General features: G+C 49.9%; 1 protein-coding gene across 1 annotated transcript in view; it reads right to left on the bottom strand.

Moving 5' to 3' along the window:
- The window catches only part of ARHGAP32 (Rho GTPase activating protein 32), a 74,658-nt gene that overhangs the window by 4,478 nt on the left and 42,886 nt on the right, over nt 1-27,294 (bottom strand). Inside the window, exons 4-14 of the mRNA XM_029962042.1 lie at nt 16,117-16,219; nt 13,173-13,317; nt 12,432-12,514; nt 10,303-10,410; nt 8,872-9,017; nt 6,153-6,354; nt 5,267-5,412; nt 4,260-4,334; nt 2,858-3,709; nt 1,347-2,209; nt 15-272 (exon numbers count right to left, since the gene is read on the bottom strand). Of these exons, the coding sequence (XP_029817902.1) occupies nt 15-272; nt 1,347-2,209; nt 2,858-3,709; nt 4,260-4,334; nt 5,267-5,412; nt 6,153-6,354; nt 8,872-9,017; nt 10,303-10,410; nt 12,432-12,514; nt 13,173-13,317; nt 16,117-16,219 (2,981 nt within the window). The remainder of the gene's footprint in view (nt 1-14; nt 273-1,346; nt 2,210-2,857; nt 3,710-4,259; nt 4,335-5,266; nt 5,413-6,152; nt 6,355-8,871; nt 9,018-10,302; nt 10,411-12,431; nt 12,515-13,172; nt 13,318-16,116; nt 16,220-27,294) is intronic.

Below are 27,294 nucleotides of genomic sequence, written 5' to 3'. Positions count from 1 at the left end.
CTGAGGGGGTCGGCGCTGTTGGAGTGCATGGCCGCCGCGATCTTGCTCTCCAGCGTCCTCACGGGCGGCACCGGGGGCGCGAAGCCGTAGGAGGGGTGGGACGGGACGGACTCGGAGCGCAGGTGCAGCGGGGGGGCCCTTGTGGGCTCCCGGGGCTTCTCCATGTGGCTCTGGGGGCCCCCGGGCACCGAGGAGGAGCCGCGGGCGCTGGAATTGCTCTCTGAGACAAAGCCAGGCTCCGGGGGCTTCTCAGGGGCAGTGGTGCTCCACACCTGCAGGGAGGAAAGCAGCAGAAGTCAGGGACAGGCAGCTTTCCCCCCTCCTGTTCAGCAGTTAAAATATCACAGACACTCGTATGGGTCAGCCCAATTTCAGTGCTTCTGTGCCTGGTTCCCACTGGCTGTGGAAGGAGAGATGTGCAGGTTCCCTCTCTCAGCGAGGGCAGCGCAGTGCCACCAGCAGTTTGGATCCATCACAACTGGTGTGTTCTGCAAATGCCAAAGCACAGGAACGGGAGGAGGTGGTTGCCTCTTTACCCACTGCTCCCAGTGTTTTGTTACATGCTCTGATTTTAAATGTATCACCTTAATGAAAATGTACCTGGGTTTGGCCTCCTCAGGCTCTTGGGAGCAGACCACACCATGTAACAGAGCAGCAATTCCTGCCCTAAATGTGCCTACAGAGCTTAGGCCAGGCTGAAGCTGGACACACTTCATGGGCTGAGGTGCTTTGGATTTCTGAGGGAACACTGCACAAGGAACCCCTGCACAAGGAATATGACCTGCTCTGTTAAACAGAATAACTGAGGCTGGAAAAGACCTCAGAAATCATCAAGTTCAATCTTTGACCAACCCCCACCTTGTCCCCCAGCCCAGAGCACTGAGTGCCATGTCCAGTCCTTCCTTGGACACCGCCAGGGATTGGGACTCCACCACCTCCCTGGGCAGCCCCTTTCACCTCCTAGTCACCCCTTCCGTGAAGAACTTCCTCCTAATGTCCAACCTAAGCTGCACGAGGGAAGGTCTAAGACTATGTCCTCTTGTGCTATCACTAGTTGGACAAGATCCTACACAGGATGCTGGAAGAGGATATTGTCAGAGGATGCAAAAATCTGTTTCTGAGCACATCAGTCACCACTGCAGATACTTTTTCTCCTTCAAACCAAGGAGAGTGGGTATACTGGGATGCCCACTTAGGAAAGCAGCACAGGATTTCCTCCAAGGCTGTGTCTGCATTGTACCCACATCCCTTCCAGCAACCTGTGAACCCCCCCTTGCTGGGGGCCCGACTTTCCCAGAGCTCCCTCCCTGCAGTTACAGCCCAGCTGCGCCCGGACCAGGATGTACCTGAGCAGAGCTGCTCGGAGCTTTGCTGGAGGATGCTGGCACTTGTCCCGTGGCTGCCTGGTGGTCCTGCCTCTGCGCCGGGGTGGGCTGGGTGGCCGTGGCTGTGCGTGGCACGGCTGGGACGGTGCCATCCCCCTGCGAGGGCTCGGCGGCTGCGCTGGGGATGGTGGTTAAATACGGCACCGGGGCGCCTTTGTCCCCGGCAGGGGCCACGAGAGGAGACGGCAGTTTGTCCTCGGCCGTGCAGGTGGGAGTGTGGAGCTTGTCCCCAGACAGGCATGCCCGGAGCTGGGGTCTGTCCACAGCCGGCTCTGGGGCGGGCGGCTCCCGCTCTGGGGCGTGGTGGGCCGTGTGCTCCCAGTCCCCCGCGCGCACGGGGAAGTGTTCACTGTCCCCCGCCTTGCCAGGATGGAAGCTGGCCTGCTCCTGCTCTGCATCTCTGCTCCCAGGCATGTCCCCAGGCATGCCCGTGTGGAGAGGCGGGGGGTCCTGGCCTCCAGGTGTACCGGGTGGGTGGTTCTGCTCCCCGGCTGTGCCGCTACCTTGGAATTCCTGCTCTACGGGAGCACCGGTCTGGAAGTGGAGTCGGTTCTCGGGCAGACCGGTGTACAGGTGGAGCTTGTCTGGAGCACCAGTAGAGAGATGGAGCTTTTCTAGAGCTGTGCCAGCTTCAGCCTCTCCATAATTTGTGCTTTCAGCATGAGCATCTCCTGGCCTTTTGAGGGACTGGGCGGATGCTTGCTGTGCGGACTCGGCTAACGCTAGGGCCAGCATGCGCGCTGCGTTTTTCGGAGGAGGAGGAGGGATAAGAGACACAGAACTGACGGGAACAGGATCCTGGGGGGAGTCGAGGGCAACTGCTCCTAATGGGGGAAAATTGAGAGAGAGAGTGATTTTATGTTACCCAATAAGGAGAGTGACCTTAACCTTAAAGACTATCATAAAAAAATAGATGCTCTCCACACTTTCACAGTGGCAGTTCCTTCTGGTGTGAAACACTTGTGTCTCACATGCAAACGCTGCTCAACAGCACAGCAGTTCATCAGAAAGAGGAAAAAAACACAAGAGATTGTCTAAAGGCTCCTCTTGCATTCTAGAGAGGTAGGGAGGAGGTAGCAGAGACTGAGATACCCTTAAACAATTTTGATCATAAGGTTTTAGGCGAAAAGGTCCCTTCTTCCAGTGTTGGCAGATTTTTAATTTAAAAAAGAAAAGCCTTAGATGGTCAATTGGCTGAAATGATCGAGAAGGACATGCCAGAGATTTTCACGCATGACAGGATGGGGAAAAAAAAAGTGGCATATAAAGCATTATGGAAAATTATCCAAGATTTGTGTGATGTAGGGAGAAGGCAGAGGTTAAGACCCTATTGATCTGCACAGCCCTGCAAGACACTCGTGATCAGAACTGACGGGCAAATCCCCTCTCCTAAAAGGCACGCAGAGGAGGGCGGTTCTGAGAGCAGGTCCCCTCGGGAACTTAAAGAAAGAATGGAGGAAAATGCACTGTACCTGGCTGTGTGTGTCCAGTGGGTACAGTCTTAGTCTGACTGCTTGGCATGGGTCTCTCCCCTTCTTCTGGCAGCTCTGGCTTGCCAGCAGCCACTAGCTGGGAATGCTGCAGCTCTTGGTGGGCTCCTTCCCCTGCTCCTGTTTCACTGCTTTTCAGGGGCAAGGACATCTGGGTTGGGGACCTGTTTGTGATCTCAGTGATGCCAATGCCTTTGCTCCAGCTGGAAGCAGAGGAGTTCCTGGATGTGATGGGCACTGCTCCGATGGCTTCTGGCCCACGGTTGGGCAGGGCAAAGCAGGTGGGCTCTGCAGTCAGTGGTGGAGATTTGATGGGCTTTCGGCCCGTCTTGGGTGAGAAGGTGAGGGGTTTGCAGGGCTGCTCCTCCGTGGGGCTCAGGTCCAGCGTAAAGAAGGGACTCATCTTCTCCTGGAAAGGGGAGACTGGCTCAGAGCTCGTGGCACTGCCCGGGGTCTGGGACTGGCTGCCCGATTCTAAATCCTTCTTTAGCAGGCTTGGTTTGTCCCTATTGATGTCAACCGACTCCAGCAGGGAGGTGCTGCTGTCCAGGCACTCGGACTCTGCCTGGGGGGGGCTGCACTGGAAGGACATGGGGTCAAAGTCCAGGCTGGCGACTCCGATGTCCGGGGGGCTCAGGTCGACGTCCTCGGAGGAGCGGGGGGAGATGAGGGCAGGGACGTGGATGAGCCCCTCGTCCCCGTCGCTGTCGTCGTGGGGAAGGTTGTCGTAGGAGTTGCAGCGGTTCATGCTCCCCAGGAGCTCCCCATTGAAGGAAGCAGAGAGGGCATCGCTGCTGGACCTGGGTCTTCGGGGTCGGAACAGTTTGGATTCACCTGGGAACGAGGAGATACCAGTGGGTTAGGGACAAAATCCTGCTGTCCGGGAGGCCAGGGCCTGGTGGGGGTGTTAAAGCTCAGCTGGTGAGCCCTGCACACAGAAGTGACATTGTTGCAGTAACCGTTTATCACGTTTGTTTAAACTCTTTTACAGCAGTTCCAGGTCTGATTTAGTTGAAACTAAGCTGTGTGTACAAGCAAAACCAGTTTAAATGTGCTGTAGGCCTAAGGCTTTCTCAGAGAGCATTTTCCTTCATGATGATGCCTTGTCAGCCTTGGAATAGAAAGGGGAGGTGGCAAGGCAGGAACATAGGCAGTGCCAGCTACACCAAAGCAAGAGGTTTGGGTTTTTTTACCTTAGAAGGAAAAAAAGGCATGAAGAGCATTTCTGTGACACCCATCTGTGCTGGGCAGCTTTGTTAATTAGCAAGTCCACCTTTCCCTGAAGAGGTGAAAAAGCTGCCCTGTGGCATATCTGTGCCCAGGAATGTCAGCCTGCCTTCTTTAATCCACGTTTATTAGAAGTGCAGGTGGGATTGTGCCTTACCATCCACGGCGTGCAGAGAGGTGAGAGACTCCTCACTCTTAGCCGAGCGCAGGGTCCCGCTGTCTCCTCGTCCACCTGAGGGAAGGAATCCACACAGGGAAAGGCTGAGTTGTGACAGTGCTTTATATCTGGCTGTGTAATGATGGCAGGAAAAACACACACAGGTTTCCAGCAACACTGTCCTGAGAGTAGTTTTGTTTTGGGGACGGGTTTCTGATGCTCATTTTAGAGTCCTGGGGAAGGTGACCCACTCAAATGGTACCTGCTGTAGGTGACAGGTCAGGAAACATCTCTCCACATCATCCTCCTACAGACTCGGGAGGTACCTGTGGTAACTGGCTGGTTCCTGCCAGCAAGGAAAACCCCTCAAAAATGGGGAAGAAAACATTTTCACGACTTGTTTTATGGGCACTGAACAAGCACAACTTCAGTCTCCAAGGAGACAGTCTCAAAGGGCATTTATGGTGTGTGAGGGTTATAATTTGAAAATGGGACCTGGGAGAAGATGGGATAAAAGTTCTCACTGGCCCACGTTTTGGAATTTGTGGTGTGTTTTACCTCAAAAACACACTGCTGCTATTTTTAAATTTGGAGGAAGGCAGAAAATTATATATGGAGAAGGCTGAGGATTCAGCCCACATATCCTGGCTGTGGCTACAAAGGGTTGTTGGATGTGTTCTCATTACGCTGGTAGAGAGAGTGTTTGTAGGAAGGTGCCTCCCTAATCTAATCTTCTGAGAGCAGCAAAGGGAGCCAGAGCTGTACTCTCATTTTATAATCAGAGTGTCAGAAGGAATTATTCTGAGACTTATTGCAGCAGCACCCACATATTGTCATTCCAAAGTCGCAGAGGTGTGAGCTCTGTCAGGCTCTGGAGCTGCCCGAGATCCATTCGGGAAAGAGTAGCTCCCTGGAGTGTCATGCCTGGCTTGAACGCTAGAAGGAGATAAAAGCACACTGAATGTGTGCTGCTCAAGCCCAGATTTTGGGAGGGGACTGCAGCTCACCTGCCAGGGCTATGGCTTTCATCTCAGAGGGCTCGCTGGGGTTGCGCTGCAGTTTGCGCTTGGACACAGAGGAGGATTTGCCCAGGTTGAAGAAGGATCTCCAGCTGCCCACTGGAGACTTCTTCATCTTGCTGGGAGGCCTTTTTCTGGGGGAGCAAACAGAGCACACAGTTGGAGATGGAAGCTGCATCTAAATCCTGCTACTGGTTGCTTGTTATCAGTACTCTCTGGTTTCTGCTTAGAAACTCCCTCTTCTCAACAGCTGAGGGTGTTTTCATTCCTACAGCTCAGCTCCGCAGCCTTGCTGGGTGAATTCCACCCAACTCGGGGATGCAGGTGCAGTGCAGGGGAGCAAAGGCTCCTGCCTGTGCAGCACAGCAGCTGAGGGATGGATTTCCAGCTCTCTGGGGAGCTGTGCGGCCATAAAGGCACCCAAAAAGGGTACCCAAAAAGGTACCTCACTCGTGCTGTAAAATCACCTTCACCTCCTCCCACTGCCACTTCTAGTGTCATCAAGCCTGTGCAACTGCTCCACTGCAACCTGGAGATGTTACAGGCACTTAGTCCTGAAACCTGAAAAACCCCAATGTCTCCACGTGGTCACTCTGTTTACACCTCCTTCTGTGTGACTGGTACAGTCATCTCTGTGCACCAACACAACATGGATTTATACATTTAATGATAACCCTGCTAGAAAGAAGGGAGTGGTGCACAAGTAAATTAAACCCATGAGCCCATTGTTATGAAAAGCTGAATCCTCACTGAGTCCAAAGCAGGTGGAAAAACAGCTACAATATTTCACATGTGACCAGTCAGTATCAGCAAGTTTTTGCTGTAATCAAAACAAACCAGTTACGACACGTGCTGGGAAGAAACTTGTCCCTACCTTTCGGACGGGAAGTCTATGACTGTGTGGAATTTGCCCTGCAAAGCTGCTGGGCCCTCTCCCACTTCTATGTATTTGCTGTCTGCCACGATGGGTGAGTTGATCTGGGCCTGTGTCCGAGCCTGTGCCTCCTCCAGCGTGAGCAGCTTCGTGGAGGGAGAGGACACCAGCAGAGACTTGGGCCGGGACAAAGAGCTGTGCCCTGCAAGGGAAAAACCACAGGCAAGAGGGAGAGTCAGAAAACAGCAGTGCAGAGATCAAAGCTCAGTCTGTGTGCCTAGGGAGGTGCTGTGTTTTTCTAAACCTTTGTTATCCCAACCACTGAAAGGCGTGGACAGAGATATGTTTGTGACAAAAAGAATCTCTCACTGAGTAGCTTGGTGTATTAAAAAATAAAGGCAGAGGGAAGCAGGTAGATCAGAAACCTTTGTGACATACTTTACTTCAGCTTCATCTGTATAGAAAAGCCTGCACAGAAAATGATGGTTTTCCTTTGTACAAAGCTTGGCTGGGTCATTCCCAGGTTCCACCTCTTGTATAACAGGAAATGCCATGTGTGACCAAAGTTCTACAAACCACTGTGCAGATGCACAGAGCAAACAATCTGCTCTGTGTCCTGCCCTTGGCCTTTTACAGCTTGGGCTGGTTTGGGAGATGAACACATAAAGTTCTGTGCAAGTAGTTGCTGTTGCCTCCTGCTGCTGTCAGCTTCAGCATAGGGAGATCACAGCAGCTGTCCTTTGCTTGCCATTGTTTATTGTGCAAGTGTTTACAGGGTTGCTCCCAGAGGAGTTCAGGGGTGTGGGGGGAATGTGCCATCGCAGAACATCCTGGTTGGTTCCACCCCTGGGGCTCCTGGGGTGTGTGTGAGCTGTAAATGCTGTCCTGGATGAACTGTGGGTTAAAACAGGCTTGGCAGCACCACTTTCACCCCTCACAGGTGGGTGCAGGAGCTGTGCTCGATCCCAGAGGCTCCTGAAGCCGTGCTGAGTGCAGTATTCCTGCTAAATATGCCAAATAACCCAACCCTTGTCCCTGCCAGTTTTGTGTCCAAGCCCACTGAATGTGAGTGACTAAGTCATTAAACAATTAGCTGAATTTACATGGTCCATTCTAAGCCTGGATAATCATCTGGCTGGGATTCTGAGCATGCTTATCTTCCCCTGGCAGAGCCTGCTGGGGGCTGTCACTGCTCAGCCAAACTAACCTCTGGCTCCTGCTGACCTAGAATCTCCTTCCAGGAGGAACAAAAAGCTGGACAACTCTGCTGTCCTAAGTAGAAATATTGGTTGTTTAAAAGAGGGGAGGAGCAAATCCAGTGGAAAAGCAGCTCTCTGCACTGCCCAGGGGGTGGTGACTGCGTGGGCTGTGCGTGTCTCATGGGCAGGGCAGGTTGTCAAGGCAGATGGTGCACCCTTAATGCTGCTTAGGAGCAGCAACAGCTTGTGGTGGCCCTGTTTGTTGATCTAACACACAGAGGAAACCTCCTTCCTGGTGTAACTCTGCTCCTTGGTCTCTTCTCCCAGGCAACCAACAATAGGACAAGGGGACATGGGCTCAAGCTCTGCCAGGGGAGGTTTAGGTTAGATGTTAGGAAGAAATTCTTTACAGAGAGGGTTATCAGGCATTGGAATGGCCTACCCAGAGAGGTGGTGGATTCACCATCCCTGGAGGTTTTTAAAAGGAGATTGGACGTGGCCCTTAGTGCCATGATATAGTAATTGGAGTTGGTTCAGGGGTTGGACTTGATGATCTTGGAGGTCTTTTCCAACGCAACCTATTCTATGATTCTATGATTCCTTTTCCATGGAACAGCGATATGGTCTTAGTTACTCAAGGGAACTGTAGGTTCCAGGGCTGAATGTTTGAGGTGCCCCAGGGTTGGGCACAAACGTTTTGCAGTTCATGGCTGGTCAGCCCTGCTCATGAACCCACACAGGCTGTGCTTCTGCAAGGAATAACCAGCACAGCAGATGGCAAAATAGCCCCTAGTAAGAGCAAGACAGTTTCTTAGCATCAACATCACTGAATACAGAGAGCTTGCTTTAATTCCTTAATTTCTACTGGTGTTCTGAGGTCCATGGATAAATGTAGAGAGCTCAAATGGATAAGTATGCAGGAGCATCGATGGTGGTGGCTTTAAAAAGCAGAGGGAGCGGGGGGGGACAGATGAAGGGACGAAGAGGAAGATGAGGAAGAAGGGGTCCCCGAGCCCCCCATCTCAATTTCCAGAGGGGTATGCCAGGGGGAGGATCTGGGGGGCGGATGGGATAATACCTTAAATTGTGGAACCCCCTGGACACGTGTGCATGTCTCTGTGCCCCGGTGGTGGTTGAAGGCCTTCTATTAAAACTGCTCTATTCTCTTACCTCTACAATAATTGCCTGGTGAGTAATTTTTTGGCTCCCGACCAATTTTTTGGTCACAGTTTTCAGGCAACAGTTTTTTGATTCCTTGCGATTTCTCAGTGGTAGGACACAAAAGCAGCAGCCAAACATTACTCTGTGCACTCCTGCGGGGTGTCCTTGGCTTCTAGGAAAGGGACTGACAGCAATTTCTAAAACTAGGCCATATTCGTTGGGTTCTGACATCACAACCTGGGAAATGTGGAGATGTGTCCTCTAGGTCAGGAAAAACCCATATTTGAAATGTGCAGGGGAGGCTCAGGTATCCAGAGTGCCTTGTGTGCTCCAGGGGAGGGAGGGAGGGGGACACGCACCTGCCCCGTCCCGGATGACTGAGCTGAGCTTGGAGCTGAACAGAACATCCACGTGGTTCAGGATGAACTCCACCACCACCGACTGGATCCGCACCTCCATGAAGGCAGCAGTGCCACTGAAACAGGCTGACTCGATCTGCTTGGACCTGGGAAAGGAGAGACATGAAACAGGGACAGCCAGGGGGTGATGCTGCTCCTGGACAAGGGGCTGTGCCTGTGCTCAGGCAGACGAGGCTGCAGGGGCAGGTATGGATTAAATCCCAGCACAGTGCTACACAAAGGATCACACTGACTGCAGGGATTTAAAGGCACAGTCTTGGTTTAGCTTCAAGTCTTACTAAATGGCAAGAGGAAAGCTGGACTAGAAGGGAAAAGGGCAGGTCTGGCTCAAGGTAAATAATTTGAACAGCCCAAATGGGGAGCTTTCTGTTAACTGCCAGGTACCATGGCTAGCACAGTTCAATGCCATTGCACAAACCTCACTGTGGCCTCTAATGGGATTTTCCCCCGAGCAGGGAAATGTCTCCAACTGATCTGATCAGAGAGTGCCCCAAGATTCACCAAAGCAATCTCAGACCTGAGATCACTCGACTGCCTGGGGGTGAATTGCCAGAAAGGGGAGAACAGCTCACCTGCATGAACTGCAAGTGTTCAATGCCACGTTGGACAGGGCTTGGAGCAACCTGGGCTAGTGGAAGGTGTCCCTGCCCATGGCAGGGGGTGAGACTGGATGAGCTTTAAGGTCCCTCCCAACCCAAACTGGGATTTTATGTGAACTGTACACTCAGATTTCCCAGGTTGGTAACAAAAGCAGCTCAGAAATCAATAGAATAGAGAGCAGGGTGACATTATTTTTTTCGTTTAAAGCAAAATTTTTAAATAGCACCATTCATTTTAAACTACCCTATTATGCACATTCAAAACAAATTTTAGGGGACAGATTTATCCAAGATTATTTCTGTAAGTTTGAATTCTTGCAGCCACAAGCTGTTAAATTAGACTCTAGAGACTTCTGCAGTGGGAAATCAGTGATGCCACTGAAGAAATTTCCTAGGACACACTCATCCAACCAGGAGAGCGGAAATTATCCTCTAGAGAAGAGGGTTGAGGGAATTCTTCCTTGCCACTACTGACTGAGCTGCAGTCAGTGGGACTGGGTTGTGTGAGACAGAATATACCAGGATGTTTTTGGGGTGGTCCCACTGACAACAGTGGGGGCTGTTTTACATCACTAGCTCAGGAACGTGCCAGTTGGGTCTTAAATCCTGCTTAGAGTATTTTCCCATATTTTACAGAAGAAGCACACTGGATGAAGAAAGGAAGAGCTCTTTCCAGCTGCTGGAAGTCAGGATTTTCCAGAGAAGACCTATCTGTCTGGCTTTTATAAACATAAAGCCTTCTCTGTAGTGAAATGGGAAAAGCCCAGGGTACCTGAGGAGGTTGGGAGCCCAGACAATGGCCAGGTTCTTGGTGTGCATGTTTGTGATGGAGCAGTAATCAGCCAGACGAGCCAAGTGCCTCATTAGGAACTCCAGTGTCCTGGAAAACGGGAGAGAGGCAAATGTTCAGCACCACTGAGCAAAGCCAGGCTGTGATCCCAGAGCAAACCCAGCTCATTATTTCCTTTTGGTTTGACAGCTCCCAGAAAGAAACGCTGAACTCCTTCCCCTGAGCCCATGGGGAGTGTCTGCAGCAAATAATGACCCGGGGTGGGCTGAGGGGAGTCCCTCCTGATCTGTCCAGGCTCAAGGCAATGACAGTCCCCAAAATATCCTCTTTGCAGGCGTGTGACAGCCCTGAGGAGCTGCTCAGGGGGAAGGATGTGGAATGCCAGTCCTGGGAAGACAGGGAGTAGTGATTTAGACACCCCAGGACACTGAAAACCAGCAAAATGTCCCTGAGTTCTACTGATGAAGTTACTGGCTGCAGGTTTGTTAGAGGTCCATGAGGCAGACACAAGGTTAAACTCCAGAGGCTTGTGTTCACGGAAAATGCCTTTTTATATATTAATGAAACACTGTTGTACCCCCTGTGGAGGAGGGAGCAGGAGGTGGCAATGAAAATGCTGATCCATCCTCCTCAGTGCCAGGGCTTGGCAACAGCCCTGGCTGTGTCTGTATCTCTGGTTTTGGGAGGGGAGACGGAGCAGAGGGGCTCAAAATTCCACAAATGGACAAGGACTGGAAGTGAAGACAGATGGGTCTGGCTGGGAACAAAGCTGACATCTCCTGCCTGCAACTTCTCATCGCTGAGCAGCACAATAAGAAAGTGTTTTTTCCTTTTCTGAAGCAAACTGAGGAAAGGAGGGAAGAACTCTGTGCACCTCCAGCATCCCACTGCCAGGGCTTGGCTGGGCTTCCTCCCCAGGACTGAGACGTGGATCAGCACCCACTTTATCCAGCCCATAAAGGAAAAGTCATTTTAGGGAAAAGGTGGAATGCCCCAGAGAAACTGAACCAAAGGAGATTAGTTTATTTTTGAGAAGGCCCTGCCCCCTTAATTAACACAAATAAAATATTGTAATTAGTTACTAAAAGTACCAGCTGTTCCACTAACTAGCCCATGTTATTTGATGAGCAAGTAGCACACAGTTGCAGCTTATAACTATTACTTAAATCCTAGTTAACCATTATAATTAGTTATTTATAGCACTCAGGTGCAGCATTGCAGTTGTCCAGCTAATCACCATATATCACAAGAATTGAAATGTAAATATTTATTAGCACCAATTATTATATAAATTTATAATTATTTATTATTTTAAATAGTTCTCAATACCTATTTTTATGTGTTACAACTGGCCATCTATAGCACTGAGGGTACAGAATTCTAACTAGTCCTGCAAATTAACATATATTACAACAATCAATTGTAATTATAATGCAGTATTAGTTACCAATAGTTACTAACATTAAAGTCTCATTAACATACAGTATTATATGCAGTTATTAAAATCAATCACCATAGCAATTTGTCTGATGCCTTTTTACCATACCCTGCCACAAATTTTAATACTGAAGACTGTTAAAATGTTGTTATTCTTAGTCAAGACTCATTACCATACAGCACAAATTGCTATTAATACTAATTAGTTTGAATATAGCACTGTAACTGGTGATTTTTAAACACCCTATTATGTTATTCTAATATATAACACTAATATAATAATTTACATTAGTTATTCTAACAGATAACTGTTACTATTTGCTAGTTACTGTTTTTACTGGGAGAGGGAAATTGGAGACAAAATATGTTTATTTTTGGAAATATTTCACTTTTTTAAAGTATCATTCCTAGAGCTGGTTTTGTGCTCTCCCAGCAATAAAACTATTTTTTTTTATCAGCCACCTCTGACATACCAAGGTTGTATTTCTCTCCTGTACAGACCTTCCAAGGAAGTCAAGTAAGACCATGTACAGAATGTAGTGTTTGATAAGGAGCTGATTAAAATAGAAAATCAACTTTATACAGCAGTTTCAATATGCAGAAACACATCTTGAGAGGGAAACTGGAATCCTGTCATTTCTGTCCCAAAATTCCAGCAAAGGAATGGCCCTCACCTGTAGTGGGGAGGGGGCAGCTGCTGGATCACATCGTGGATCTTCACCAGCCTCTCCTCATCCGTAGCAGCAGACACAGCATCCTGGAACAAGGCAGGGAGGGACTGAGCCGCAAGGAAAGCTGAAAACCTGCCCCTGGCACCACTTGGCCAGTGAACAGTCCTTCAGCAGTGAGGTGGATTTTGCTGCTCTCCCTCCCTTGGGTGAGGGGTCTGTCCTGGGGACAGAGCAGCACATGGATCATGTGAGGAAGGCCAAGGAAATCACGGTCTGAGACACTTTAGAGCTTCACTGTACAGAGCAATTCCTTGCAGAGGGAGTGCAGCTCCAAGCACTGTTTGCTTCTAATCTCAAGAAATCACTGGGAACAGCAAAGCATCAGGAATTCAGGGCTGGGGTCCCCCAGTGACGTTCTGCTGGGGAAGGAGAATCAATACTGTGGCACAGGGGACAAAGGCACTTGTGAGTGACCTAAGGGGGAACAGGAAAGGCACCTCAAACTCTGGGCACTTCCTTCTGGAATGGCAGGAGGGGAATCTGGTGTGTGGGCAGCACAGACCAGGTGCTGTCAGGCTGGTGATTTTGGAGATGTGCTCTTCAGATTGCCCTAAAAACCTTAAATTAAGCAAAAGTAAACAGAGGAAGGTGTGTGGAAGCAGGTTCACCTTGCTGTGGGTCCTTTCAGTGTTCCTCTGAAGTCCCACTGGGGTGGGAAGTGGCTCCCATTTGTCTCATACTTACTGAGAACTTCTCGTAGAGCTGGTAGGTGAGCAGGGGGTTGGGGAGCTCTCGGAAGTACAGCTTGCACAGGGAGCCCACACAGTGGATGTCCTGGATGTAAATGTCCTTGGTCAGGTCGGGAATCTGCTCTGAGTCGAACTCGTGGCTGGAAACAAGAAATGGGTCAAGGGGTTTGAGAAGGAGCAATGAAATCAAACCCAGCAAATTACAGTCAAGCAAAGCAAGGGTTTCCCGATTTACAGGAAAAAATAAAGCCTTAGTCACCAAAGCCACGTGACCCACGGCTTTGGGGTTGCTACAGGGGATTTTTCCAAAAATCAGACTTTATTTTTTTCTAATAAGGCATTTTCAGTGAGTTTTACAACCAATTGGCTGCAACCCCTTTTGCTGCATCAGGGCTTTTCACAAAGGCTTCAGAGAAAGCCTTCCAAGACCACAAGGACAATCTGTTAAACTCCCAAGGGCTGTGCCTGGGATTGCCCACAGGTCTGATGAAAGCTGTCCCTCCGCATTTCAAAGGCCTGGGAATTGCAATGATCAAGCCACGCCAGCAGCAGTGCCATGGGCAGCACATGGAAAACAGCATGTGCAGAATTCCTGGGGGACAAACTGGTGAGCTGAGCCTGCCTCTGCCACGGGGTGAGGAGAGCCAGGAACCACATGAAGAACATCCCTGAGCACTCCCTTGGTTTTCAGAGAGAGGGAAAAAAAACAAAATCACAACCATTTATGAAATAAAAGCTGAGCTCAGAAGGCCAAGGGCTGGAATATGTGCATGGAAAGTGCTGTTTCCAATTAGGCCAGATCTGCAGGGATGAGTGTGGTGAGTCAGGCCTGGGAGCTGGGGGAGCTCGGCTGGTCCTGCTGGACCTCGGGGTCCCTGCGAGGGTCTTCAGGATCAGAAGGGCTGATCCTGCCTGCACTGCACCCACAGCTGTGTCTGGGCTTGGTGCAAACACCCCTGGCCTCTTCTCCACCAAAGCAGGCAGTTTGTGACCCCAAGGGTGACACAGCCCCTCAGCACAGCTCCAGCACTGAGCCTGCCCTGCCCACGGAGCAGAACCTGCCTGTCCCCGTGCCCAGGGCACCAGGAGTGCTGGGAACTGATTCCTCAGCATCAGGACGAGCTCCTTCCATCCCTAGACATGGACACTGTGTGTGGGAAGCCCTCACTCTGCCAGGCTGAGGGGAAGGAGAGGGTGAACAGTCCCCCCCTGCTCAGGCCTCATCCCCAAGGCAGCACAGAAGGGAAGGAAGGTCCCTGCCTTGCCCACTGACACTGCCTTCTCCCCTGGAGCTACAGCCCCTGGTGTCCAGCACACACCACACCACAGGCACTGAGTCACCCCTTCCTCACACCTGGGACAGAAACTTCTGCCCTGCACTTGGCTCAGAAGGGAGGGCAGGGACGGCCCCAGCCCACCCCTACAAGCACACTCAAATGTGTGGCTCAAATCCTCTGCCCATATCCTGCCCTACTCCAGGATATTTTTCTAGGAATAAATCCCACACCATGTCAGATGTGAGTATGGAGTGAAGAGAAGCCCCTCTACATCCAACCTTTCCCCTCTCTGTACTGGCTGTTTCAAGGACTACACGTTATTTCTTCTGACCCTAAAGGAAGATTTTGTTAGTAGGACACAACTCCACATCTCCCAGGATACAGAGATGAAGAAGACCCCAAATCAACCCTGGCTCTGTTTGCCCCCCTGCCCCACAGAGGTAGCTCCTGCCCTGCTGAAGAGCCAACCCCTGTCCCATGAGAATCTCCCACGTGGAATCAATTCTCTTTGTCTCCAACCAAAAAGCCCTTTAAATCCAGGAGATCCAACTCTTCTGTGTGAAACCTTAGCACAGTGATTCATTTATAAGGACACTGCAGCTCTAGCTCTGAAATAAGCCCAATGCCCTGTTTATACAGCTGGGAACTAAAGCAACACAGTGAGTCCTGCCTTAATCAAACACTGGAAATCCGCAGTGATTTAGATGAACAGGGGCAGTGTCAATAAATGCCAAGTAGTCCCTTCCTTTTGTCTTTGGAACATCTCGGAAAACTGGAAAACAGGTTGTCACTTCAGTCTCTGCACTGTACCAGGGAATGAAGCCATTGAAGTCTTAGAAAACCATTTTTAAATGGTTTAAATCCCACCTTTGATACACAGTGAAGGAGAAAATGGTATTGGCAACAAAAAGGGGAAAAATGGACTAAGGTAGAGATTAGGATGGTCCAGCACAAGTCAAAATGGGGAATTAAAGGGATGTGACTGAAGTAATGGCAAATGTTTTATTCAGCCAGGACTGCTGTGGGCCACATAAAATCCCCTCAGGAGCATTCTTTAAATGAGACTTGCTGCAATGAGAAACAGGATTAATCTGAACCAGAATAAACCCATCCATCCAGGGGTTTGTACAGTCACTGTCCCAGCTCCAACCTGCCCACTGAGCTGGGGAAGAGCTGGTTCAAAAAGGATATTCTGCATATGGAAAATCCCCCTGTGCTGCCTCTGTCAGGATCAGTGCTGGAATTAGTCACATTCCACTTGGCACTCTCAGTCCCTCCACAACAGAACATTCCACACCAAACGGCAGGAGGAAAAACTGCCTCACAAAGGGACAAAGAGAGTTTACTGTGATGGGAACAGCTCCTAACCTGGAGGACACACACCTGGCCTCTCCCTGCACAGCACATCAATGCCACCCCAAGGATCAGGCACGTTTCCTCTGCACATTCCCAAATAACTGCTAATCAACCAGGAGTCCAAGGCAGCACAGGGAGCGAGCAAAGGGCTCCAGGAGCGAGAAGGAACAGGAATGAAACACAACAGCACAGGGACACCATGATCCTGATATTTCATTCTGAAGGGAAGCTTCCTGCAAAGGGAGTGTGCTCCTGGAAGCACAGCCTGGGCCCTGCCCAGCACTCAGGTGTCCCCCCAGCCCTTACCGGAGTTTCTGGATGTTGGAGGCGATCCCGGACAGGCGGTAGATCCCATCCACGATGCCGTGCTTCTCAATGAACTCCGTGCAGCTCTTGAGCACCTGGGGGACTGAAGGACAGGAGCTGGTGGTTAATTGAGCAGGTTATTAAAGTCCCGTTCAGGCTGTGGTCTTGCCAGGTGTCATAAACCACCCCCAGCTGGGCCATGGGTTTACTTCTTCCTTAGAGGAGAAAGCCTGTAAGAAATTTTACTTCAGGAGCTGGTGTGGAAACTGGTCAGAGGTGTTTATTTTAATAAAGCAATGCCAGGACACAAATCAGATTGAAAAAAGTCAATTCTGCTCGAGCAGAGACAGCACAGGTCCCATCACTATTCCCATGGTGTTAAATACCATCCAAGAAGAGCTATAAAATTGAATAAATACTGTCTTTAAAATCTATACAGGATTAACCTCAACTGCTTGGTTTCAGCAAACATAAACATCAGGGAGATGCTACGTCTGGCACCACAGCCAGGAGAGTCTTTACAACTGATAATTTCCTTCCCAGTGTGTGCTGGAGCATGGCTGCAGAGAGCTCCATAATATCCTACACTCACAGAAAGTGCAGACAGAGCAGGGCATGACAGACTGGAAAAATCAGCCCAGAGGACATAATTAGGTGCCAAGTTAATATTCCAGCCGCTTCACCAACTGATTCCTTCCAGCTGGCTTCCCAGCCTCATGCACAGCCACTGCTGGAGCTGTGTGTCCATCCCTGGGAGCTTAAGGAGGAGCAAATCACTGGATTTATAAAAGAGAGATAAAACTGTCCTGAACACAGAGAGAAAATCAGGAGAGAGCTCTTGTGAGCATTGGCAAATCCTCACGGAGAGAGCTGGGATCCCTGGGCATCCTGTGCCAGCCACCTTTCAGCCACAGCTCCTCTGCTGATGTAGATTTACTCGTACATGAGATGCCAGGTCTGATCAATTCTCCCTGTGACACACATTCTGAATAGGTCATGTGGCAAATCCCCTCAGATCAGGCAGCAAATGCCATCTGCCATCAGCTCTGCCCACTGCTGCTGCACGGGGGGCTGCAGCTCCCCCAGCCCCTTCCCTGCTGCCCTGCCAGCAGAAACCCTCCCAGCTGGAGAACAGACTCCTCTGAGGGGGTTCCCTGGAAATCAGCAGGTGTATCCCGGGATAAGGGCACGTCTGCCCTCGAGCACAGGAGGGACTGAACCCTGTAAATCCTGTCAGTCACACAGGCTCAGCTGGAGCAGATTAGGCCCTGGACCTGGGATATTCCAAGACACCAAGAGACAGCCAGAACCAACGAGTCAGGCTCTAGGGTTACATTCCCAGGCACTTACAGCATCTCCCACTATTTTCCAAAGCCAGGTGCACACTCTGGGGCAAGCAGAGCCCTTGTACTTTAAGCAAAGAGCTTTGGAAACCAAGGGCTGCTTGTTTCGAGAAGGAAAACCACGTTCTGCTGTCCCTGTAGGTACAAGGAAATGTCAGAAGACAGAACCTTTGCACTGCTTGGCCCTGAGTAGGACCACAGCTGCTGGCGTTTCCAACTGCCTGGATGCAGGAGTCCCACAGGACTGGGCAAAGGAGTTCCCCCAAGTTTTCAACTGTTGTGACAAGATCTGCTAACGCTGCAAATCCCAAAGACCACAGTGGTCCATACTGGAACCTCAGTAGGGGTCTCCCTGAAATTAGTAGAACACATTGAAATAAATAAATAAAGAAGAAATAAATAAATAGGCAAATAAATCAAGAAGTAAATAAACCAAGAAGCAAATTAAAAAAACAAAAGCAGGAAATAAATGAATAGCACATTCCCTGCCTGCCCAAGTTCCCAGCAGGAAAGGGCAACACTCACACACATGACCAGCTCTCCTGTGTACCTGCCCACCATGGGCACAGCTGAACACCTGCCTGTGCTTCCTGAAGGAAGGCCTGGCCACAGGAGTGAGCTCTGTGTGTGCCCAACTCCCCTTCCTGGAGTTTATCCAGCTGTGCCAACACACAGCACAGGACTACAGCACTTATGGAGCAGCTCAGCCCAGCAGCAACCTGGGGTGATGGTGTAGAGCAGGACAGGAGGGGAGGGCTGGAGCACCAGTACCCTCCCTAAAGTACTCTTTTGTCAGGGAGGAGCCTGGGCACAGTTAGAATAACTAGTATATCCAGAAAAAATCCCAGCAGGCTTGTTCCCAGCATCTCCTGATCTGGTTACCAGGACGATGTATTCTCTAAACTAAATATATCATGGATATTCTGGGGGAATTCTGCACAGTGGGAGAAGGGACTGAGATCCAAGGAGGGCTGTAATTGCACCTGAGGGCCCTTTGCTGGGGTGGTGACTTGGTTTTTCAGATTTTTAAACAAAGCTGACACCTGACAATTGGATGTGTGTTTAACATCCCTCTGCCCTTTGAATCCCAAGCCCTTTAGCTAAATACACATTTTTATAGATGGATATATACACATATGGAGGCAGGATGACAGAACAAGCTAAGACTTAATTTTGTGAATGTCAGGTGTGCCAAGACCATCCCCTACAGCAGCTGGGACTGGTTTGTTTGAGTCCCTGTCTCCATCTGCTCCATAAATCCCTGCCCTGCTGCAGGGGAACTCCTCAGCATTCAGGAGCTGAGTTTGGCTCCTAGATCCCAGACCATGTCCCAGATTGGAGCCAGAGAGGGATCACAGCAGGGAACCGAGGGAGATTTCCTCTTCTAGGATGTAGTAACAGCAACACTGCAGTTCTATTAATGTCAGTAAATTACTGTGGTTTCCTGCAATTAGAGCACCCAGACTGATGACACACGTGGCCTCATTAACAGCCACAAAGCCCCCCCAGCTCAGCACCTGGGTCCTGACAACCACTTTGGGAAAGGGATGAGGAGGGAACAGGGTAACACTCAGTTCTTCCTCCAGCTCCATGTGCTCAGGGAACCCCTGAGCCCAGCACTGGTGCCTGTGGTTACCCAGCCCAGTTCACAGTCTGCAGTGCCACCTTCCCAGGCAGGCAACAAAAACCTCTGATCCTCAGGGTGGTTTTATTCCTTTGCTGAGCCACGGGGTCTTCAGCCACTGGCTCCAGAAAACCTCCCTGCAGTGAAGTCACTGAGTGCAGATGGCTAAAATCCACTGCCAGTGCTGCCTTTGAACACCCACCTCTTCAGTGGAGCACTGGACATGTGTCCCATCCCAAAATCAATCACCTTTCCCTCCTTCCCTCTCTTTGCTGTCTCCAATATCAGGCAGTTTCAGGAAGCAAAGTGCAAAAGGCTCACCCCGAAGGGGACCCAGCACATCTCATCACCACAGCAGCTGAAGGAATTCATTCAACTCATTCCTGAGTATCTCTCAGCTGCTTTGAAAGCTTTATTGCATCTCTGAGGGCTCGTTAACTGGTTAATTCTCTGCCATTAAGAGGAAGCAGTTTTATGGGCTTCACTCTGAAGAACGTTTTGATTCATCCCCAAATCAGGCCCATTTCCTTTCCTGTCATCTTGGGCTTATTTTTTTCCTTCTGAATCTTTTGTAATGTTCCCTCCCTGGGTTTTGGGAGGCTTGCTGGTGCTTTGTTTTATTTTCTTAGCACGTGAATCAGAACTATTTGTTCAGCCTGGGGCAGAGGCCTCCCACCAAGCTCTCCAGGGACACTGTGCTTTTCCCAACCCCGCCTCTGGGCTGGGTAATGGCCCATAGCACCCGAAATGCTGCTCCTCAGCTGAATTCCACACATAGCAAACCCACACAGGGATCCAAACCTCCAGGAACATGGAAAACCACTGCTCTGCACCACCTGAGCAGAGGGGATAACTGTGACTGAGTGCCAGGAGGTTGGGAAGCTTATGGAAAATCCAGAACTGAGCAATAGGTTGTTTTGAGCCACAAGAATAGAAACTGAAACCATCAGCCATCAGATAAAATTCAGGTGGAGGCAGCTCACTCTCTTGGTTGCCCAGGATGTCCTTGGATCAGCCAGGAAGGACAGGTAAGGACAGGACAGGCAGGGGATGAAGCACCCCAAGAACACCCAGCACAACACAAGTGGTGCCACTGAAGCCTGGACGTGCCCCTTCCTCAAAACTCAGTGCCCAGCTGAGACCCTGACAACTTCCAGACATCTGAAATTAGGCACATAAATCCCAACTCCCTTGCCATTAATGCAGGATTACATAAAAACCTAACAGTGAATATCCTCACCCAAAGAAATACAGATGCTTTTACCCCCAAAATCTTCCTATTTTAGCTCAACTTTAGAAGTGTTAAGGTCGGAAAAGACCTCTAAGATCATCAAGTCCACTTTGCAAAAAACTGCCCAAGTATTTCCTTATAAAAAAACCCAGTAAAAAACCTGTAATATTTCAGCCTGTAACTTGTTCCAGGAACCTCATTTCAAACTGCTCATGTCTGAAGCTCTTCCCTCCCCTCAGAGTGGAGGTTACAGGCAGGTGTAAAAACAACAGCACGGGACAAAGATTAAGGATTTTATTTTTATTGTTCCCAACCACACAACTGCACCTGCATGTGGTACTTCACAGGCATCAGCCCTGCATATTCAGAAAAACATGGAGCTTCAAAAGATTCTCTTCTCAGGACTTTTGTCCCACTTCTAAATCCCTGCCCTGATGTTTGAATCACCAGGAACAAGACAGAAATACAAAACCAACCAAGGATCCACCTTCCTTCAAGATGCTCAGGGTGTTCAGGGCCAGGTTGGATGGGGCTTGGAAGGTGTCCCTGCCCATGGTAGGGGGTGGGATGAGATGATCTTTAAGGTCCCTTCCAACACAAACCTGTCTGGGATTCCATGATTCTTGGATTCTCCCTCACTTCCAAGAACTGACCCACGTTATTACTCCCACTTGTGTAAAATCCAAGCCCTCTGTCATGAGCTGCCCCATTTCCTGGTCATACACACTGATTTTTTTCTGGACTTATGCACTTGGGAAAGGGCAATCCTGGAAGAGGGAACTGTAACCCATGAGCTGGACCCGCGAGCAGATCCAGACACAGCTGGAATCAGCACTGGACTCTGCTTTGCCAGCCTGGACTTTTCTTTTATGGCAGCTCAGCCAGGGCTGGGTGAAAGCAAAGTGCAAAGTTCAAGCCTGAGGAACATAAATCCTGGGTTGCATCAGGCAGGGGAGGTCGATAAGCACGGCTGGCAGGTCCTGGGGCAGCAGGGACGTTCCAGTTTGGGATCTCAGGGCTGCAAGGGCAGCTCACTGCAGTTCCACCAACGACTGGAGGTGTTGTACAGCACATCCACGGCCCAGGCTGTGTCCAGCCAGCTCTCTGGAGTTGGTTTTTACTGTTTCAGGATCATTAAGGCTGGAGAAGCCCTCTGGGATCATTGAGTCCAACCATTCCCCAGTACCTCCAAAGCCACCACTGACCCATGTGCCACATCCACAGGGCTTTTAAATCCCTCCAGGGATGGGGACTCCACCGCTGCCCTGGGCAGCCTGAGCAGTTCCAATGCTTGACAGCCCCTTCAGTGAAGAAATTTTCCCTAGTATCCAATAAAATACTACAATACATTCGGGTTTGGCCTGAGTGCTGGAGTTTTTTATTTAGATCAATAACACTCACTGCAACTGAGAGGGTAAAAAGTTCTCCCCTTGCTAAGAGCAGCAAGATAAGAGCACAAGCAATTCCTGTACTGACTGTGACATTTTCCCTCGTGCTTGTTCCCCCCACAGCTGTAATGTTTCGAAATGCAAATTAATTTTCAACTCCCTGCTGTCCTCTGGGTCACTCAGGCACAAAGAATTCTCTCCTCACAGCTGCAGGCAGGGAGAGAGAGAAGGGGAGAAAGAAACTGTCTCTTTTTAAACAGCAAAGGCTTGTGTTCCCTGCTCAGCCCCTTTCTGCAGGGATGTCCCCCAAACAAGGGACCTCCACGGGGCCCCTATGTCCCCCTTTGTAATGCTGACCCTGTCCCCAACAACCTCCAGCTCCAGCAACTGAGAGGGCAGATGGTGAAGCAATAACAGTGCCTGTTACGGTTGGAAATTTGCCCAAAATAGCTCAAAGCTCTTGGCCTTTGAACGTCTCAACTTGTGTTCAATTTGTGCAGCATCTGCAGGAAGGGGAATGTTCTCTGCTCATCTCCACTTTGGGTCAACTACTGCCCTTTTTTCCAGGCTGCTGGATCCACCTTTGCTGTCACACAAGGCTGGATGTGCAGAGCCAACACCACCACATCCAAAGGCACATTTAGGCACCTAAACCACTCATCTGCCCCAATTCACAGGGAATTCCGGTGAATTTGGCATCGTCTGGTTTCCAGAACACCTGAAATGTTCAGATTTGGGATGCAAACCCAACCAGGGAACACAACAAATTTAGGGAAAACACACAGGGGAGTTCACTTAATTCCTACAGACATTCCCAACTGGATCTCACATGCCCATCTGTGCTAACAGTGTTATCACACTCCTGATCTACCTCATGGGTATTAGGAATTTGCCCTGTGGCACCTTGAGGGCAGATATGGGCTGTCAGTTTGATTTTACAAGCCTGGAGATGGAATGGGAGATAACAAACAAGTTCCCCAAGGCCACAAAAGTGCAGGAGAGCCAGGTTGGAGCTCCCAGTTCACCTGCCAGAGCTCTGAGTGCAGCTCTGGCCACTGCTCGAGTCCTTTGGAGATGGATTTGGGATAAAAAATTACCATAAACCATGAAATACCAAAAGAAAATTGGTTTTGGCACGTCTGAGGCTGCCTGGTTTCAATATATGAGCACTCTCCTAAAAAAAGGGACAGCCAGGAGAGCAGGATGGAGGGAAGGGGATGGTTTATACCTGTGAGCTCAAAGAGCTTGTCAAGCCACAACAGCTCCACTGGATTACTGCCCCAAAGGGCAACTTTAAAACCATTTCCCCTCTCATTTACGCCATGTGTACACAGAGCCATGGGCTCAGGTGCAAGTGGAAATGCTGAGACAGGCCAGTATTTCTTCACTGCATAACATAAACTTATATATATATATACATATACACTACTAAGGGAGGCAGAACAACAGGGAGATTTCCAGTTTCCTCAATACCTACATTAGATGGGCTTATCAGGAAACATGGGATACAGCCCTGATTTATGAGCTGCAGCCTCATATGAAGATATATATATATGTATATGAAGATATACAAAACCCAGTTATCCAGGAGAGCATTACAAAAATTCCTGGATGAGAACTGATGCATTATTTTTCCTGCTGTGCCAATGGAGAAGTTAGGATCCACTTTTTTATGGCAGAGAAGGTGATCACCCTCCAGACATCCCTGGATAACAGCTCGATGTCCATAAGTAAAGGAGATGAATCCTGCTTTAAAGGACTTGCCAAAGTCACACAAGAAATGTCTCAGCAGAAAAGAGAATTGCAAACAAACCCTTCAAAACTCTGATTTATGTCCAAATCATGAACTCCTCTAGACATAGAAGGAAAACCAGGATAGCAGGATGCCAGAGTTGAACTTACTTGAAGGTTTGAAACTTTTCAGTTCCCATTCAAACCTGTCAGCTTGGATCCTCTGAAGATACCTCCTGGAAGTACAAAATTGCCCCCAGGGTTGGTTCACAGAGTGAACACAGCCAACACACACCCTCAGCCTCGTGCACAGCCAACATCCCCCCAGCCCCTGGAAAGGCTGTGGCCAATTCCAGCCCTCTGAGGGAATGGTGCAGGTCACACACACAGCCTGCCTCGTTCAGGCAGCACTTCAATAACCCTTTGCCCAGGAGCAAGAATTATTGCTCAAACAAAGCCATGGTCTGGCTCTGCCAGCACTCCAGTCCCAACAATTCCAAACCCAGCTGGGAACTCCAGGCCAGGCTGCTGTGCTGCCATGGGCAGGTACAAACTGAGGATCTATTCCCCATGAAGCCCTGCAAATGCTGCAAAGTCCTTCTGAAGCGACAACTTTGGAGCAAAGCAGTTCCCTGGCAAGGACAGCATGGGCAGGGATTTCACCTGGGCCTTCAGAACATGGAATCCCAGAATGGTTTGGGTTGGAGGGGACATTAAAGCTCATCCAGTCCCACCCCCTGCCATGGGCAGGGACACCTTCCACTAGCCCAGGTGGCTCCAAGCCCTGTCCAGCCTGGCCTTGGACACTTCCAGGGATCCAGGGACAGCCACAGCTTCTCTGGGCAAGCTGTGCCAGGGCCTCCCCACCCTCACAGGGAAGGATTTTTTTCCAATACCCCATTTAAACCCACCCTCTTTCAGTTTGAAGCCATTGCCCCTAGTCCTGTCAATATAAATGGATTTCAGGGGCCACCTTGTGTTTACAGTTACTGAGAGTATTTAAAGGAAGGAAGGAGAAAAAGCTACAATTTTGTAAATATTTATAACTTTCTACTTTTCAGCAAAGTTTGCTTTGCTTGTTTGTCATGTTCTAGTTCATTCTTCAGCATTAACAGGGCAAAGAAACTGATTACATTTACCCTCTCAGAGTTAAAATAAAACATCAAGAAAAACTGAAATTACTAAATATGTAAGACTCAGCTGTCCTGAATCCCAAATCAAGGCTTCCTTCACGGATGGCAAAGATCCAAAGCCAGCCAGGCAGACCTTTATTATAATGAAAATTACTGGCTGGTAAAAGGGGCTGCTCACACTAACACCAGGAACCAGAGGGATGACATTCAGATTACCAGATTATTCGTGAGCTAAAGGGAATCAGATCTTTACAGATCCCTGCCAGGAGGATGCCAAGATCTCATTCCTTGTGTTTCTCTGCTCTGGTGACAATATTCTCTCTATACCCAAATCTGCCATAAATTAACATCACAGGCAACTCCATCACCCAGCTGCAGCCAGGACATGGCCCAGGGGATGGAGAACACCAGAGGACCCCAGACAAGCCCTGATGGCACCAGAAACCCTGAGGTGCTGTTACAGAGCTTGTCTGAAGAGCATCACAACCAGCTCAGAAGAATAAACCCATCCCTAAGGCCCAGGAAATACCAGGATGGAGGTTCCCAGTCTGCCATAACATGACCTTACACACAGTTCTGAAAGGTCTCAGCTTCCATTTCAGCTTTTCTTTAATCCTACCCAGCCTGCCCAAATTAATTACAAATAAACGTGGGGAACAGGAAGGACCGAGAGGAAGATCAGGTGTGTTAGTAAACTTTGTCTTTCATAGGCATTTATGTCTTCAGCAACAAGCCAATCCCTCTTCCTGACCAGGTATTTTGGAATTACAAAAATTATTGGTATTTTGTAATTACAAAAATGAGGCACAGATCCTTCACCAGGGGAAACCTGTCAATTAAAAGTTCCATTTCTCAATTTATCTTTTCCCCTGACAGAAGCTAGGGATGTATCAATGTGACAAAGACATAAAGAGGTACAAAAAATGCCATTTGCTTTTAGCCCACAAAATCCTCTGTGGATGCAGCTGGGCTGTGGGGATGGATTATCCCTCGAGGTGAACACTTGACATTACCATACTGAGGTGCACCAGGGCTAAGCCTGTGCTCTGGTCTAAACACTGGGAGCGAAAGGGTCATTCCCAACAAGTGCCAGGCGACAGGAATATCTGCTGGGGAGAACAGGCAGGATTCTATCCCCCATCCGCTGCAGTCCAAGCAATCCCAGCACATCATTCCCAGAGCATTTGAATAAGAAGTACAGTAACCCCTCCTGTGCTGCAGCTCAGGATTCCCTCCTTCCCACGAGGGGATCGTGGCTTTTCCCTGGTGCTGCCGACCCATCCCGAGGGAGCAGAACGGCAGCTCTGTAACCCTGGGACCTCCACCAGCTCCAGGAACGTGCCCAGCTCCCCAGGCACTGCCCCTCTGCAGCCCAGCAGGACATCCCTCCTCACATCCCTGCTCTCCCACATGTGTCACACACCTGGGCTCTGGGGGAGCTCTGGGTGGAAATATTCTGAGGCACAAACCAGGCCATGGAGCAGATGCTGCAATGCAGCACTTCAGCAGCTCCCACGCTCAGCAAACACCCTCTGCAAGCACAACCTTCTCACTGGGCTCGAGCTAAAGTTAAGGCCTGTTTGGTTTCCTTCGGGAGAAAAAAATCTGGGGGAAAAAAGAATGTCCACCTAAAAAGGGAACAAGACCAAGGTCTCTTCAGGAGTCAGGGATTAGGGTGAATTTGCTGCATCTCACAGCTCCAGAGAACTGTGACAGAACGCAAGGGAATGGCTGGAGCTGTGTCAGGGCAGGCTCAGGTTGGATCTCAGGCAAAGGTTCTTCCCCCAGAGGCTGGTTGGGCACTGCCCAGGCTCCCCAGGGCAGTGGGCACAGCCCCAAGGCTGCCAGAGCTCCAGGAGGGTTTGGACAACGCTCTGAGGGACAGGGTGGGGTTGTTGGGGTGTCTGTGCAGGGCCAGGAGTTGGACTGATGAGCTCTGTGAGTCCCTTCCAACTCAGGATATTCTGTGATTCTGGAAAACCAAACCATGGCAGGTGTGAACAGCTCCAAACCAACTGGGAGCACCTCTGAGGGTGATGAAGAAACAGATCCTCCCTGCTGAGCCTGGGCTGCTTCCAACTGACACTGCCCTGGCAGGGGAAGGATCCAACCCCAGCAGGAGCCAAGGGATGAGTAAGGACTGGGATGGGATGCAGACAGAGCCGACTGGAGAAATATTGTGCAAACCAACATACTTGAAGGGAGCATCACCACAGGCTGTGCCAGATTTAGACCCAATAGAGGAGCTCAAAATCCCTCCTTATCAAAACCAGTTCTACTCCTGCACGGCCCAGCCCATCAGTCAGTGCTGACATGTGACAGGAGATGAACCAAGGCACTGACTGCTGAGACTTTCACTGGGAGCAACACACCTGGAGCACAGAGGCTCCTAATTCCTACTACCCCAAGCAGCTTGGAACACAAATGATTTTGGAAAATAATCCTGTGATCTGCCCATGATTCAGAACCTCACCTGAGAGACTGGACAGTGAAGCTTCCTTCCCCTCACTGCTCTCCCAGGGCCTTGGGGAAAGGACTGCTGGGCACCACAGGAGGTGGCACTCCTACCCCAGAGGGGCTCCAGCACTGTTTGGAGAGCTCAGTGTCAGCACAACACAAACTGGAATTAAACAACAAACACACCAAACCCCAGGACACTGCCCAGAGATCACCTCAATCCCCACCATGAATCACCAGGCACACAGGAGGATTTGAAGGTGCCTCGTCC

The sequence above is a fragment of the Manacus vitellinus genome, unplaced genomic scaffold (assembly GCF_001715985.3).
Source record: "Manacus vitellinus isolate BGI_N305 unplaced genomic scaffold, ASM171598v3 scaffold_41_pilon, whole genome shotgun sequence".
Taxonomy (NCBI): Eukaryota; Metazoa; Chordata; class Aves; order Passeriformes; family Pipridae; genus Manacus; species Manacus vitellinus.
The sequence above is the reverse complement of the archived record's forward strand: the minus strand, read 5'-3'. Positions and strand labels throughout refer to the sequence as shown.